The following is a 17,512-nucleotide window of genomic DNA, read 5'->3' on the forward strand; positions in this document are numbered from 1 at the left end:
GATGTGGAGGCACTGGAATGGGTGCAGAGGAGGTTTACCAGGATGTTGCCTGGTATGGTAGGAAGATCGTATGAGGAAAGGCTGAGGCACTTGGGGTTGTTTTCATTGGAGAAAAGAAGGTTTAGGGGTGACTTGATAGAAGTGTACAAGATGATTAGGGGTTTAGATAGGGTTGACCGTGAGAACCTTTTTCCACGTATGGAGTCAGCTATTACGAGGGGGCATAGCTTTAAATTAAGGGGTGGTAGGTATAGGACAGATGTTAGGGGTAGGTTCTTTACTCAGAGTCGTGAGTTCATGGAATGCCCTGCCAGTAGCAGTGGTGGACTCTCCCTCTTTATGGGCATTTAAGCGGGCATTGGATAAGGCATATGGAGGATAGAGGGCTAGTGTAGGTTAGGTGGGCTTGGATCGGCGCAACATCGCGGGCCAAAGGGCCTGTACTGCGCTGTATTCTTCTATGTTCTATGTAACTGAAAGTTCAACTTAGATGGGCAGGGTGATTACTTAATCTCTAAGCAGATCTTCTGTGGGGAAGTGTCTCAGGACACGTGACATCAAGGTGATTAGTTCAAATGATACAAGGCCACATTTAAAAACTTTAAATAGTTCTGCATTGCAAACCATCTATGTTGGGAAGACACTTCACCAACCAGCCCGTAATATTGCAAGCACTTGCAGCTTGGATACACTTAAATAACTAAGCATCCACCATCAGTCCGATTGTTATAGCCTCACCTTATTTCTAATTATGCCTGATGCTGTAGGTGAGAATGAGGTTACAGATCGTGGTTGAACAAATCTGGACAAAAACCACAACCTGTCTAGGTGCATGCATTATGGGACATTCTTGGGCTATCCATGATGCCTGATCACTTTGGACCTGTAATTTTGCCAACATGTGGCGCAGGCTCAGTTGCAAATATGTTCTTCAGGAGTTGCCCAATTGGTCGCTAGTGATGCTACTGAGTCACTCTAGTTATATAATTACACTGCCTTTCCAGAATACATTTTGTGTCCTTGCTGCCTTAGCACCTCTTCCAAGTGGGTTTTGATGTGGAGCCATGATCAACTGAAGCAGAGCAGTAGCTAGTTTGGACTGCAGTTTTCCTTGTCCATGTTTTTACCTGATGCATTGAGACTTATTGGGATCCAGGGTTACTGTGCAGAACATCCGCGGCCACTGCATTCCCCTTGTACATTGCTGTGTCACCTCTGGAAGCTCTGCCGTCCCAGTGGAACAGGAAGACCAAGCATAGTGATAAAGAAGCAGAGGTCATTGGCTGTAAGACATGATTCTGCAACTTCTGCCTATGTCTGGCTGTTGCATGGTTGGTCTGTGGGATAGATGTCCCAGTATTGGCACCACCTCCCATGCATGAGTGCAATGCACTTCACAGGATCGGCAGAGCATGATGCAATTATGTCATATCTGGTGCCTGTGTTGATGCTGAGTGGTTCATCTGGTTTTATTCTTAATTGACTTTATGTAGTGGTTTGATACAACAAAGTGATTTTCTGAATCATTTCGGGGCGAAGTAACAGTCAACTCCATTGCTGTTGGTCTGGAGTCACATGTAAACCAGACAATACAAGGATTATAGTTTTCTTTTCCCAAAGAACAATGTTAAAGTAAAGTATGTTCATCTTACAGCTTAGTTTTAATTTGAAGATTCTGACCTCTGGTTCTATAGTATTTTGGCTTATCAGAATGTTCATTCGCATCAGTGAATTTGTTGCAGTTGCAGTGATGAGCAGTCAAAAATGTCAGTACGAAAGATACAAAGAGTGTCTGAGTCATTGCCAAATTAAATACTATACTTGAATAACTGTGACTATAAGTTTAGTACATAGCAATAAGTCAAGAGAAAACATCTGTTCCGGATGTTTGTTTAATCCCCACTCACTGTATCCAGTCATTTGAGGAAAAAGAAAGTCCATAAATTCTGTTGGCTTGTTGTGGAATGCGGTGTAATTTTCCCCCTCTGAAAATTTCACATAAAGCCAGATGTTAATTTTTTTTTCTAATTGAAATAGTACTCCTCAGGTTTTACCCCAGGTAGCATCAAGATTGCCATTCGTTCGGCTGTGCTTTGCCCTCCATTTCAAAGAGCTAACTAAGCATTTAATCCAATTCCTTTGCTTTTTGCCAATAATTTTGAAAATGCTCCCACTTCAAATATTTATCCAATTCTCTTTTAAAAGTTATTATTGACCTGTTTCCACCAACCTTTCAACTAGTTCATTACAAGTCCTCGTAACTGGATATATGAAAATGTTGCTCCTTGGGCAAAAGAGATGTCCAAAAGGACTGGAGAGCAGCTAACGTGGTAACACTATTCGAGAATGGTAGCCAGGATAAACCAGGGAACGTTATGCTAGCATGTTTAACATCAATGGTAAGGAAAGTTTTGGAAAATGTACTAAGGAACTGAATTAATCTCCACTTGGAGAGACATGGGTCAATCATAATGGCTTTGACAGGGAGACATCATGTCTAATGAACTTGATTGAGTTTTCATGGAGGTGACAAAGTTCCTATGTGAAGGTGATGCAGTTGATTTAGTCTCCACAGACTTCGGTAAGCTTTTGACAAAATGTTGCATGCAGATTGGTCAAGATGAGTAAGATCAAAATGATTGGATCCAAAATTGACTTTGTGGCAAGAAGTCAAGGTACTGGTTTGTTTTTTTTGTGCCTGGAAGCCTATGTCCAACGGCATACTACATGCAGGGTTCAGTGCTCAGCTACTCACTGTTTGTACTTTACATTAATGATCTAGACATGAATGTAGGAGGTTTGATCAGTAAGTACACATATGGCATGAAAATTGGTGGTGTAATAAATAATCTGGAGGATGAGATGGGCCGATTAGATGGTCAGAACAGTGGTAAATTGAGTTTAATCCATAAAACTGAGAGGTGATGCATTTTGGTAGATCTAACAAGGCAGGGGAGTACACAATGAATGGTGGGACCTGAGAAAAACTGAGAATTAGGGGGACGTTGCTGCTTCTCTGCATAAACCCTTAAAGGCAACAGGGCAGATAAAGACAGTAATAAGAAAGTAGGTGGGATGCTTGCCTTTATTAGGTAAGGCGTTGAATACAAGAAGAGGGAATTGTAGAAAATCTCAGTTGGAGTACATTGTGCAGTTCTGGTCACCATACTATAGGCTAGATATGATTGCATTACAGAGGGTGTAGAGGAGATTCAACAAAATGTTGCCCGGGCTGATATGTTTCACCAGTGAAAGGAGACTACATAGGCTGGAGTTGTTTTCCTTGGCATAGAGAAATGTGAGGAGATGCCTGTCTGAAGTCTAAAAATAGGCAAAAGCGAGTAATGCAGATGTGGAGATTACAGTCAAGAGTATGGTGCTGGGAAAGCACAGCAGGTCAGGCAGCATCCGAGGAGCAGGAAAATCGACGTTTCAGGCATCCTTCCTGATGAAGGACTTTTGCCCGAAATATCGATTTTCCTGCTCCTTGAATGTTGCATGATCTGCTTTTCTGGCACCACAATCTTGACTGAGGTCTAAAAATGATGAGCAGCATAGATAGGGTAGCTGTAAAGGAACCTTTCCCCTTTGTGGAGGGGTCAATATCCCAAAGGGCATTGATTAATGGTAGAGGGTTGGAAGTTTAGAAGGGATTTGAAGAAAACATTTCCTCCCAGAGGGTGATCACTGTCTGGAACTCATTGCGTGAAAGGATGGTTGAGGCATGAGTCCTCTCAGCATTGAAGAGAAGCACTGAAAAAGCACAGCATACAAGGCGAAGGGCCAAGCACTGGAAATGGGGTTAGAATAGATAGGTGCTCAGTGACCAGTGAGGACACAATGGGCTGCAGTTCCTTGATTTGTGCTGTGCTCTGACTGCGACTGTAATTCTAATAACTTTTTAAACTTGTTTCTTCTGGCTACTGATTCTCTTGGTGCTTTAAAACTGTTGTATTCATTTACTCTACCAAAATATATTTTTTTCACCCATTTTCTGCTGTGAGCTCTGCTTTTCTAATAACATGGTCTCAATTAAATCTTAATCAGCATTGAGAGCATTTCTGTTGAGGAAGGCGGTCAAAGATATTTTACAAGTTTCACTAATTGGAACCACATTCATTTTCCTTTCAGCGTGCTTCTGCTTTAGGTTTCTTATTTTTCCCTTACTCTATCACTTTCCTCCCATTCACTTCTGTTCTTCCAGTGATCTCTCCCAGTGATTAAGTGGGAAATGCCATGCAGATCCGAGAGTGACACGTTTTTTTGTAGAAGGGTCTCTTGCTAGCTCTTACTGTGACATTAGGAATCAGTTTTGTCCAAATGTCTATCTTATGAAAAATATAAATGCTATGTACATTCAGAGACAGAGCTTCTAATTTTGTCTTTTTGTTAATTTTGTAACATCTAGTCTTGACTGTGTAAGTGTTTATTCTATCTGCCCCAACATGCCATTCCCTGATTTCATTTCACCTATTATTATTTCGCTCTTCAGCCTTGTTTGTTAATAATCCCTCCTGCTTGACACTCTTCCTTGATTTGCTACATGTCTCCCCACCCAACCCCTATTGTGTGGTTTATAGTCCTCTTCTTCTCTAGATTTTTTAATTTGCTAGAATACTGGTCTCAAAATGTTTCACATGCAGACATCTCGAAGACTCTGCTCCTATTTTCCCCAATGCTCATGCCAATGCCCCACACCAAAACCCACATCTTATACTACAGTCTTTCAGCCATATATAAATTTGCTAATCTCTTATTCCCTCTGCCTATTGGTACATGGCTGAAGAAATAATTTAGATTATTATCCTTGAGATTCTGCTCTTCAGTTTGCAATTTAGCACCTCGTACTGTCCAAGCAGAGCCTCTTTCCTAGCCATACCTATAACTGCCAACTGGATCCTTTCCCTCCCACTCCCAAAGTGCTGGCAACCCTGAGCAGATGTCCTGAATCCTGACACAAGATAGGCAATGTAACCTTCTGGACTCTCTCTCTTTGCTTTTTGGATCAGTGTCTAACCCTTTCACTATTATATCTCCATTAATTAATTTAACTCTCACTGTTTGAAAGGCATTCTGAGGCGAGGCATCCTGGTCAATCCACTTATCCTCCCTACAAACCTTGCTTTCGTCCACATAAGTGAACACTTCAAGCTTGTTAGATCATGGTCAAGGCTGAAGCTCCTGTACTGCAGTATTGCAATATGTCCCTTTACTCTTTCCCATTACTTGCCTTGCTCATGGTCACACCCTCCTGTCCCTTTCTACAAGTTTCTCCAGAAGCTACACATCCTTCAGCTGTAACCTATTGCCTGTCCCACTGTTGTCAGTGTGCTAATTCATGAAATGTAATTTTGTTAATTTAATCAGTTATCTGAAATGAGTTGCGTCTCTTAACCACAATGTTACTGCATTATTAAATATTGATGCCACTTACAATTGAATGTTATTTACTCCTTGATTAAACAAATAACTGTCTTGTGTAACTATATTAAAATGTTACTGCTTTCTATTTCCAGACCTTCCCTAAGTCTTAGCTAGGCTGTTTACATACTAAGTCCCACACTGAGCAGGGAACAGTGAATCAGCTTACCAGATTTCTGTGGTGTTTTTTAATTTTTTCAAACGGAACACACACAGTCTCCTAGCAGCTGAGCTTGCCTGCTTCAATTACGTTAAGTAAAGCAAAGGTAAATTTTCTCTCCCACCTCACTGATCTCATACATTTCCCAAAGTCCCAAATTCCACTGTATACCAGCTGTGCTCAAGGTACACATAGTAAAAGCTAATTTATTTAAATTTCATTTCATTGTTTTAAATTCCGTTGTGTGAATTCAGATTGAAGTCTGCCTGTTAACATTTAATTTCCATTTCTTAAGCTTGAAATTTTATCTCTTATTTCAGGATTGCTGTTTGTGCAATTTGAGAGGTGGGGCACTGAAAAGCACCACGGATAAAAGGTAAAGTAATATTTGTGTTTTGAGACATACTTGAAATACTCCTAGAGTTTTAGATTGATTCATATATTGTTTAATCGATGATAAACAGGACTGTCACTTGATAGTAAAACTTCTGAATTGTATCTCCAGCATTCGATCGACCTTGACTAATTAGGTCATACTTTTCGCTCATGCATCTTTATTGTATCTTGTGCCCTTTGTGTGTTGGGTTTACGTTCACACTGCTTTTGTTAAATAGTATTTGCACAATTATTATTTTGATCAGGAACGGTACTTGTGTCATTTTTGCAAGTTAAAGTTAAATGGTTAGGATATGGTTTATGTAAGCTTAGTGTTTGTGAGTAGTCCAAAAGTATTTGCCAAACACTGACTTGCCCATCAGTGAACCGTAAGCTGAGTGAGGCCACTGGTTCAATGGGCATGCTATGGTGCATTAATTTGCATTCAAGACCACAACTGTCTTCGGTACACCTGGGTTAAAGAGAGGAAAATTGGCCTGTGATCCTGTCGCTGATCTCTATCCAGTGGCTTTACTGTGCTATTTGCATGAAACCTGATGCTCCACATTAAAATATAATCTAAATATGTGTGTAGATTATTGAACCTTAACATTTGGATATTACATAGAAATGTCAAAGAACTGTGGGTGAAATCATTGTACAATATTTGTTGCCGCCAATTTTAATAAAATCATTTATTTTAAATTAAATACTGATTTCAAACAGCAAAGAAATTTCATAAATTTGTATTTTGATGTGATCAAACTCATTGTTACTGTTTGGTAGTACACTGTTATTTTCATGAAATTATAGAATGGCACAATGCAGAAGGAGACCATCCAGCCTAAGGCTTCTGTACCAGCTCTCTTCAAGAGCAATGTACCTGATCCCAATATCTAATTGTTAACGCCCAAACACCCTGTCATTACTCCATTGAGCTGTCAGGCTGAGAATGAAATTGATCTGTCAGAATAATGGGATGCAGCCTTGGGGGGAGAGTCTTTCTTGCCCTGGAGGCTGGCTCACCCAAAGATGACACTCTTGGATAAATTCATCTGCTAAATTGCAGTGAAACTATTCTTTACCTTGGTTCCATAATCCTTGTTTCCTTGATGGCCTTATTAAATGGAAATCTATCAGTCTCAATTTCTCTGAGCAAGCATTTGTTTTCCATTTTGTTTGTGTGGTCTATTTTATGATGTTAAAGATCCTTTAAAAATACAAATTGTCATTGTTGAAGTGTATCCTGACAATGTCCTTGAATGGCCAAGCTTTAATTTTAAGCTTATGCCCTCATATTCTGAACTCCCCAACAGAGGAAACAAGTTCTCTGTACCTACCTTACCAAACATATTTATCAAATTAAACATCTCAGCTAAATCACCCCTAATGTTCAAGGGAATACGAGCCTTGCTTATGTAATCTTATGTAACTCTTTAGCTCTAGTAACGTTCTGGTGAATCTGTGCTACACCCTGTCTATGGCCGATTTATCTTTCCTTAGGTTTAAGAAGCCTCAACCTTTTGGGATCATTTTGTTTAGTGTCGAACAACAAGTCACAAGTCTAGCTTCTTATATTGTAATGCCATAATAACCTACATTTTTTTTTAGTTCATTTGAGAGATGTGGCATTACTAGCAAAACCAACTTTTATTCCCCATTCTAATTGCCTTTGAGAATTACATTGGTGGTGAGCTACCTTTCTGGCTGCTGTTTGTGTAGTATAAAACAGGCCTTGCTACTTGATTGTTAAGTACTGATAGTTAAGCCATGCAGACTTCTGGGATCACTCCTGTAATTTCTAATTGACAGTTAACATTCAAGTTTTCAATTAACAGCTGCTAACTTGTTTTAAGTGATCTAACATCAAATATCAATGTAAATTATTCAAATAATTTGAATGGTGGGGGGTTATTTGTTATCAAATCCGATGCCTTTCTAATTTCATGCTTGCACTTGTCTGTCTGTTTAGGTGGGTCCATGTCATCTGCGCAATAGCAGTCCCTGAGGTGAAGTTTTTGAACGTGTTGGAACGGAATCCAGTTGATGTCTCTGGGATTCCAGAGCAGAGACAAAAGTTGGTAAGTGTTATAGGGATCATTACCAATCCTGTTATGTCAGTACTTTTGTATTGTTTTTCCAGGTTCGTTTAAAGTAAGGGCAGTGAGGGGAATATGCAAGTCATTTAAAGAAGGGGACACTTTGAACTTTTAATTTCATTGGCTACATGGCCAAACTTTTCACACTTGGTTGTTTTTGCTGCTCATGTTTGTGTATCCCAATTATTATCTACTATTAGGGAAGAATAATTCCAACTTTTTCCCCACCTCAAAACAGCTCAAAACAAAAAAGCCTCCAGTATAAGACTTGGTATTTGCTGATCCCACTGAAGGTGGTGAAGACAATACAATTAGCCTGTATCATTAGTGCTCTAATGACCAATCAGCATGATTCCTGCTCCTAACTCTAAAGGAGTGAACCCTGTTCATAAATGCTAACATTTGAAAGAAATGTGCCTCAGTGTGGTTTATTCAATGATTAAAAAATGTAACTAGAATGACTGATGTGAACAGTGACTATTTGGACCAGCACTTTTAGAAGGAAAATGGAATATTAAACAAGTGGTGTTTCATAAACTTAATGAGTTGTTTTCTCTTTTGTATGATTGACAAAGCTGGTTAGTTAAGCAGAGAGAATATGTGTGCGCTCTATAACTGGATTCCTACTCTAGGCCTGGTCCCAATCAGGTACTAGTATACTTCCATCTCAGCATGAACTTGATAAAGAGTACTTTGGAGAGTTTTCTAATAAGATAACATTTATAAAATCAGACACAGTTTGGCATTTTCCAGCTTTTTCAGGCCCAGAGATCACGGGTGCTGATCTCTGTGGTAAACTTCAGGGTGTTTCAGCATTTACTGGGGTTTGTGAGTTAGCACCTCGTTTTGTGAAGATACCAAGAAGAATGACACAAACAAACAGTTAGGACCCTTTGGAAATGTGTCCAATACAGAAACTATTTCTCTGTAAAGAAAAACTCAAAAAAATTGTAACTATAAGTTTGCGTGCTATTATCAGCTTTGTACTTCATTGGCAAATTTGACAATTATTTTCTTTTACTTGCATTATTTTGTGTAGCAAGGTGATAGTTTAGTAGTATTATCGCTAGACTACTTGTTCAAAGACCCAGGTAATGTTATGGGGACCTGGGTTTGAACCCTGCCATGACAAATGGTAGAATTTGAATTTAATAAAAATCTGGAATTAAAAGTTAAATGGTAACCAATCAAGCATCGTTAATTGTTATGGAAACCCCATCTTGTTCACTAGTATCCTTGAGGGAAGGAAACTGCCATCCTTACCTGATCTGGCCTACTTGCGATTTCAGACCCATTGCACTGTGGTTGACTCCCAGCCAGTGATATCCACATCCTGTCAATGAATCTTTTAAAATTATGCCATGTTATTGTAAAATTGGATAAAGTCATACACCCCAGAAACAGACCTTTGGTTCAACTTGTTCATGTCAACCCAGGTTTCCTAAATTTGGCCCATTTTCCTCTAAAGCCTTCCTATCCATGTACCTGTCTTTTAAATGTTGTAATTGTACTGGCCTATACCACTTCTTCTGGCAGCTTGTGCCATATATGCACCACCCTCTATGTGGAAAAAGTTGCCCCTCAGGTCCCTCACCTTAAATCTATGCCCTCTAGTTTTGGACTCCCCTACCCTAGCAAAAAGGCCTCGGTTATTCACCTTACCTATGCCCCTCAAGATTATATAAATTTCTATAAGGTCACCCCTCAGCCTCCTATGCTCCAGGGGATAAAGAAAATCACAATCTATCTAGCCTCTCCTTGGATAACTCAAACCTTTCAGTCTTGGTAACACCCTTGTAAATCTTTTTTGCATCCTTTCCAGTTTAGTAACAGCCTTCCCGAAGGTAGGGCAGCCAGAATGGTATGCAGTAATCCAAATGTGGCTTTACTAATTCTTGTACAGCTGTAACATGATGTCCCAACTCCTGTTCTCAGTGTTCTGAGCGATCAAGGCAAGCATGCCAAAAGCTGCCTTCGCCTCCCTGTCTACTTGTGATGCTATTTTCAAGGAACTATGTATGTGTATCCCGAGGTGTCTGTTCGACAACACCCCTCAGGGCCCTACAATTAAGTGTGTAAGTCTCACCTAGTTTGTCTTACCAAAGTGCAAAACCTTGCATTAATATTAATTATATTCCATCTGTCTTTCCTCGGTCCACTGGCCTAGTTGATCAAGATCTCCTTGTCCTGTTCGATAACCTTCTTCACTGTCTACTATACCACCAATTTTGGTGTCATCTGCAAATGTATTAACCATGCCTCCTATAACTCATCTAAATTGTTTATATAAATGATGAATAGCAGTAGAACTAGCACCAATCTTTATGGCACACTACTGGTCACAGGTCTCTCAGTCTGAATAACAACCCTCTACTGCCACCCTGTGTCTCCAACTGTCAAGCCAATTTTTTATCCAGTAGGCTAGCTCTCCCTGGATCTCATGCAGTATATCCTTACAAGCCAGTCTACCATGCAGAACCTTGTTGAAGGCCTTGCTAATGTCCATGTAGACAACGTCTGCTGCTGTGCCTTTATTTATCCTCTTGGTCACCTCCCAAAAATCTCAGTCAAATTTGTGAGACATGATTTCTCATGCACAAAGCCTTGCTGACTATCCCTAATTAATCCTTGCCTTTCCAAACGCATGGAGATCGTCTCTCAGAATCCCCTCCTACAACTTACCCACTACTGACGTTAGGCTCATCAGTCTGTAGATGCCTGCCTTTTCCTTGTAGCCTTTCTTTAATAATGGCACAACATTTGCCACCCTCCAGTATTCTGGCACCTCTCCCCTTGGTTGTTCATAATACAAATATTACCACTAGGGCCATGCTGTATCTGAACTCTCTTTATCTCGCTTTTGAAAGCCTCCCACTTGCCAGGCATCCCTTTACCTGCAAAGAGCCACAGGAGATTCCTGCTTACTTGCCCTGGCGATCACCCATCTTCCTGACTGAACCTGCGGTGCAACCACCTCCCTGAAGTTACTATCAATCTCACTGTCTGCCTCCTGTATGATTTTCAGTGCTTCCAACTCCTCCAATTGATCCATATAGCCTTGAGAGGAGCTGCAGCCACTTCCTGCAGACATAGTTGCCAAGGACACTTGACTGCTCCCTGATCTCCCACATCTGACAGAGGGAGTATCGCAGTCCACTGACTGCTTCGTCTGCACTTTTAACGACTAGCGGACTTACAAGGAAAATAAAGATCTTACCATGACCATATGTTTGTTGCTGCTCACCCTCCTCAATGAAACCTGGTATTTACTTAGGCCCACAGATGGAACTAACTAGCAGCATGTCAACCCAAAGCAGCCCTCTGCAAAAATGCCCAGAACAAGACAGAACACAGCAATGCCTCCCTCCACCTCTGCTTGCCTAAATTCTCATACATAGCTCAACTCCGTGTTTTCGCTAGTTTCCAAAAACACTGCAATATTGTATTATCGTTACTGATTTACCATTCATTTCAACCTTTTGTTTTTACATAGGGTAAGCAACTTCAGGAAAAAAAAGTGAACAACTTGGTTAATGGTAACATTATTCCTTAAAGTGTTGTTGGCTTGGGGAGTTTTTTTAATTAAAGAAATGCTTTTTCTCAGTTATCATCTTTGTCTATGTAAATTTTAGTGTATATGTTAAATTTTAATTTTGCTAGTTCACTTGTTCATAACGATGAATTTATTACATAAAACATTAATCTCCGTTAAAAAAAAGTTTCTCAGGACTCAGCAAGCTTTCCTAACAATTTCTTGTAATTTTCTGACCAGGATAGATCAAAGATGTCCCAGATTAGATTCCCAGACTGTATAGAATTTGCAGTGGTAAGATGCTCTGTGACAGCCTTTGGTCCTCCTCTTGACTTGAGAGAAGGAAATCAACCAGAGATCTCATTTCCAATCTACTTTCAGCAATCATTGATGGGGTAGGCTGTATTGTTATCACATTGTCACGTTTGCTAATAACGTGGGCGGCACGGTGGCACAGTGGTTAGCACTGCTGCCTCACAGCACTAGAGACCCGGGTTCAAATCCCGCCTCAGGCGACTGACTGTGTGGAGTTTGCACATTCTCCCCGTGTTTGCGTGGGTTTCCTCCGGGTGCTCCGGTTTCCTCCCACAGTCCAAAGATGTGCAGGTCAGGTGAATTGGCCATGCTAAATTGCCCATAGTGTTAGGTGAAGGGGTAAGTGTAGGGGTATGGGTGAGTTGCGCTTCGGCGGGTCGGTGTGGACTTGTTGGACCGAAGGGCCTGTTTCCACACTGTAGGTAATCTAATCTAACCTATCCTGCTAACAATAGAAATCAAATCTCACAGGTACATAATTGTCACCAGGAGGAGGTTTGGCTAGCTTAATAGGCTGGTTTGTGATGTTGAGTGATGTTAACAGCGCTGGTTCAATTCACATATAGGCTGAGGCGATCATGAAGGTCCCACTTTCTAAAACTTGGCTTTCACCTGATGTTAACCTCACCTCCAGTCGTCTCTCTCGAATGAAAGTGAATCATTTGGACCTCTGGCAGTATAACAACTTTCACTGTTACTATGTGACTGATCCACATGGAAACAGCAAAGAGCTGATGTCTTTAAGTGATGAAGGGAAAAGTTGACCAAATATGTACCCTGGTTGACTGCTTAATATTCATAATTTAAAGCACTTAAGGTTCAATATTCTCAATCAGTTTGGTTAAATGTGAGCACTTCAGATTCCAGCAAAGCAATCAAGTATGGCATTTGCATGTACAAAGTAAATTCATTGTTATGCACAATATATGTATCCGTGAGACTAACCTTGTTTACCAAAGGTGAAGTATGCAAAATGGATTAGTTATTTAATAGTCATTCAAAACTCATATGGTCATATTTCTATGCCAACTGTCGATAAAGGCCCTTCCATTTTCTGTCTGCAAATTTGCTTTCAATTCAATCTGTAAATATGGAAAAAAATGGGGCCCAATCTCAGTTTATGAATCGTATGGAAATTAGACATGATACTATGTCAAATCAATACCTTGGAAGCTATTAATGGTTAATTTTCATGTTCAGTCCATGAAGCAATATTTTCCTGAAGGTTAATTGTTGAAAGTCTGATGTGGTTTTGAGGCATGCTTAGTGCCTGTATTGGCAGAATATAACAAATTAACCAAAGCCAACTAATATAACAGTCATGTGATAACCAATAAATTGTTCTCCCTTTGTGGGCAAAAAGTAGTTGTGTTAACATTGTAGGTATTTGAATCGCTTTTACTTGAAGTGTTATAATATTGTTGCAATGGTATATTCAATTCCCTTGTGTCACTCAAATTTTATTTGTAATTTGTGTTCAATTTGTACTTGCAGTCAAAGTTGGAAACTTGCTATAAAATGGTGCATAGAGTTTTTGCAAAGCATTTCATATTAACAGGGAATTATTTTGAAGTGCAGTAACTGATGTCTTGCAGCCATATATAACAACTATTTTGTGTATACGTTGCCACAAATTTGTAATATAATGAATCCTGTCTTGACTCTTCTAATGCTGTCTTAACAAAAACCTCCAACTTCCCCTCCGCCCACAGAAAACCAAATCCTCAACTACACTTAACTTTACCTGGATTTCAACCGATATGAGTTAAATTGAAAATAGAGGAGCACAGCAACTAACTGTTGTGACCAATTGTATGTATGCTTGAAATAATGTCTCTATATAACATGTATCGGTAAGATGAGTATTAAATCGAAGGCACATTTGGAGTGTATTATGTGCATAACATCTGTCATCTTAGTCTGTGCTGACTCAGACATATTCGTAGAACAACTACAAAGCACTGGCTCTATTAGATACGGGAGCCTTTATTTTTCTTTGAGCCAATCGCTTTGGTGTTAAAATTGTACTTTGCCTTCTCCTTGGATAATTGTAATCCCCTCGTCTCTCTCTTTATCTCTTTTCATGCATATGTTCCTCTCCTTCGCTTGAAATTAGATCATATTGATCATAACAGCAACATTTTGGATACTGGATTATAACCGTTAACAGTGCCACAGGAGAATAACTTGTAATTGATTAATTATGGTTGATTAGGAACTTGATATAACCATGTGACCAAAGCTGAATAAAGATTCATTAGATGTAGCAGCATATTTGGAGAGAAGAACAGCTCTGGTCTTCTATCATTGAAAACTATTGAGTTGGATTTCCCAGTGGCTTTCAAGACTCTAACAGCGAGATCATTCCGAGGTCCCAGTCTGCACATCAGTCATGTGACATGATTTCCAGTGAAGAAGGTCCTAATTAACCTGGAAGCCACATTGCTGCTCTTGAATGGGCAGGAGGTGAGAAAGAGTTATTGAGGGCATTTTTGTAAGTCAACCATCACTGGTCTTGCCCTGGCTTAGAGGAATGGAGAGGCAGGAGAGCAAAGGACCAGCAGCCTCCAAGTGCAGACAAGTGTCCAAAAGCTAACTCAAGCTGCTCCAATCAAGTGATGGTCACACTTCATTGGAGTAGCACACTAGAAATCAAGCCTTGCTATTCCCAGAGCCTTTGCAAAAGTTTAAGGTTTTCTAAAAGTATGCAGAATTTCCCAATTTACTTGGCTTTTAGACCCAGGTTGACAGAAAGCACGGACCGGGTTTCTGTACTTAAGAATTACTGTGTATTACAATTAAATACATTCTAGTTACATGTAAACAATTATAGACTGTCAGCATATACCACTACTAATTAAAATTCAAATCCCCATATAAACTCCCCTTTATACACTTACACAGACAGGAAGGAAAAAAAACACAAGGGTGAATGGATGAAAAACTGAGAAAGCAGTTGAGTGGTCTCTGTTTGCAGGATCTGCTGAAATGATTCTTATGCTGGCCACTGAATTCTGCTTCAGTCTTCCTTCTGTAGATGCCTCGACTGGTTTTTAACATGACTGTTTCACACCTTTTCGGTCTCTGAATTATTAATTAAAAGTCGTAGCTTAAAGCAATTGCTGGAGGAGAAAGAAACCATTTTTTTTAGGCATAAATTTCAGCCTGAAAAAGTGCCTGAGCTGCTGGAAGTCTGAAAAGTTATCTGAGACCTAATCACATTATTTGTAGACAGGCAGAAGATCTTTCTCATCAATAACTGATCAACCAGCCACATGGTGCGAACCAAAGTTCCATTTGTATGCAACCCTTTGGCTCCAGCTGCTTTACAAACCACATTGCAACATGTGCTAAAAGCAACAACTGTGTAAACAGTGTTTACAATGAGCGTTCAGTTGCTTGCTTTCAAAAATATGCAGCAGTCCTTGGTTTTACAGCTGTTCTTTTCTCATTTCAGTCCATAATTAAAAATGCAAAAGAAAGGACATAGTCTTTACAATGGCAACTTTGTATCACTCATTGGGTACATCTGTTTAACTATCCATACGTTATATGTAAGGATCCTTAATTCATATTAAATTTTCACCAGCAGCCACAATGAGTAGAGGCTCCCCAATGTACTCCCAACAACTCTGCAATAACATGTCTCAGACAGTTTGTTCTTACCATTTTTTAAAAAAATGTCATCTTCCCTTTGCCAACTTTTGAAAATTTGGATCTGTCTCTCTTGGTTAAAACAAGCTCTTCAAGGGGCTTAAGAGCAAGTTAATTGGAGGCATGTGGGTTGCCACCTTCTCCACCTCTGACCTGTGCTTAAAAAAACTCCAGCACATCATGGACACCTTAGGAGACTGATGCGTCATCTAACTTGCTTCTTTCTGACCATGTCTGCTCACAGAAGACTGTAAATTCTGTGTATTTTCTGTTTGTGGCCTGACCTGCCGAACAGGTGTTTTGTTTGTTTTGATGAGTCAGTCCTTATGTTCCTGCAATTAAAATTAGGTCTTTGTCTTCAAACATGTCAGGAGATTGGATAAACAATTCTAATAAATCTCTAAGAGTTCAGACATTGACATCTTGGGATTATTTTGTATTCTAGAGCCATCCTCTAGAACTTGGATTCAGACAGAAGTCAGATGCGGAAATTACCCTGACCCCCCATTCAAGAATAAATGTTAACAGGGTTACAGTGGTGACCTTGACGATTAGTCTTTTCCCTGCAGTAGTTCAGTGATCAGCCACACTAGCATCAGTTCTGTTAAAGATTCTGTAAATGATTCAGGCGATCAAAATCGAGTTGTTCGTGTGTGGAATGAACTTCCAGAAGGAGTGGTGGATATGGGTATATTTGCAACATTTAAAAGACATTAGGATAAGAACATGAATAAGAAACATTTGGAAGGATATGGGCCAAATGCAGGCAGGTGGTATGTTTAATTTGAGATTATGGTTGCCATGGACTGGTTAGACCAAAGGGTCTGTTTCTGTGCTCTAAGACTCTGATTCTATCTAGTTTTATTCAGTTCTTCAGATTCACCAAGATGTTGCAGGAAAGCTAAAGAAATATGTATGACTTATAAATGTTAATAACTATTGTAAATTGAGTTGAGGTGCATTGAGTGTAAATTTGATATACATCATCCTTCCTGCCCCTGAATCACTACCTGATTCTGGCTTTGGCTGCAAGAGAGACCACAAATTAAATATTAAGATCACAAATTAATTATTAAGCACATGAAAATATATGCTTTAATGCTAGGGATTTTTGAGAAGATTTGTAGCTCAAGTTGATGGTAAGTATGTAAGTTAGCTTGCTGAGCTGGAAAGTTTGTTTTCAGACGTTTTGTCACCATCCCTAGGTGACATCATCAGTGAGAGTCGATGAAGCTTTAATGCTGTTTTCTAAAGAATAGTGTTGTTGAGGTTTGTGGAGATAATTTTGCTTATAAAAGCAAATGCAGTGCCAGGTTAGGCTGTATCACCAGCGATAAATGGCAATTACACACACAGTAAAAGACTTCTCTCACTGGGACCTTCATTACAGTTGCAGTTCACTTTCCTCCAGTCATTCCTGTGATACAGAGAAAATCAGAGATATTTTGGTTACACCATGTTCCTCTTCACAATCTAGTGTCATTTTTTCAGAATAGTATCCAGTCCAAGGAGGAAATTGCTTGTCATGCTAGAAATAGGGTAATATACAAAATGGGTGTAGGGGAAGAAGAGAAACATGTACCAAACTTTGAAAATGTGATGATTCGGAGATGCCGGTGTTGGACTGGGGTGTACAAAGTTAAAAATCGCACAACACCAGGTTATAGTCCAACAGGTTTAATTGGAAGTACACTAGCTTTCGGAGCGACGCTCCTTCAGGTGATTGTGGAGGGCTCGAATTTATAGCAAAAATTTGCAGTGTGATGTAACTGAAATTATACATTGAAGAATTGATTGTCTGTTAAGCCTTTCATCTGTTAGAATACAGTGATAGTTTCACTTCTTTCATGTGTAAATCACAAAACCCTTTTTTTTAAAAGTTGCATTCTCGGGTTAGCTGTTAACAATGGTGATAGCTAGACAATATGTTGAAGGTGTTAGCCCCCTCTGTTCTCT

At 39.7% G+C, this 17,512-nt stretch overlaps 1 protein-coding gene across 5 annotated transcripts in view; it reads left to right on the top strand.

Annotated features, from left to right (window-relative positions):
- Window positions 1–17,512, top strand: part of kdm4b (lysine (K)-specific demethylase 4B) — a 479,312-nt gene that overhangs the window by 401,602 nt on the left and 60,198 nt on the right. For all 5 annotated transcript variants that reach the window (XM_043720917.1, XM_043720921.1, XM_043720919.1 and 2 more), the window contains 2 exons: window positions 5,902–5,957; window positions 7,929–8,037. In XM_043720917.1, coding sequence (XP_043576852.1) covers window positions 5,902–5,957; window positions 7,929–8,037 — 165 coding nt within the window. The remainder of the gene's footprint in view (window positions 1–5,901; window positions 5,958–7,928; window positions 8,038–17,512) is intronic.

This window comes from Chiloscyllium plagiosum, chromosome 31 (assembly GCF_004010195.1).
Source record: "Chiloscyllium plagiosum isolate BGI_BamShark_2017 chromosome 31, ASM401019v2, whole genome shotgun sequence".
NCBI classification, from domain to species: domain Eukaryota; kingdom Metazoa; phylum Chordata; class Chondrichthyes; order Orectolobiformes; family Hemiscylliidae; genus Chiloscyllium; species Chiloscyllium plagiosum.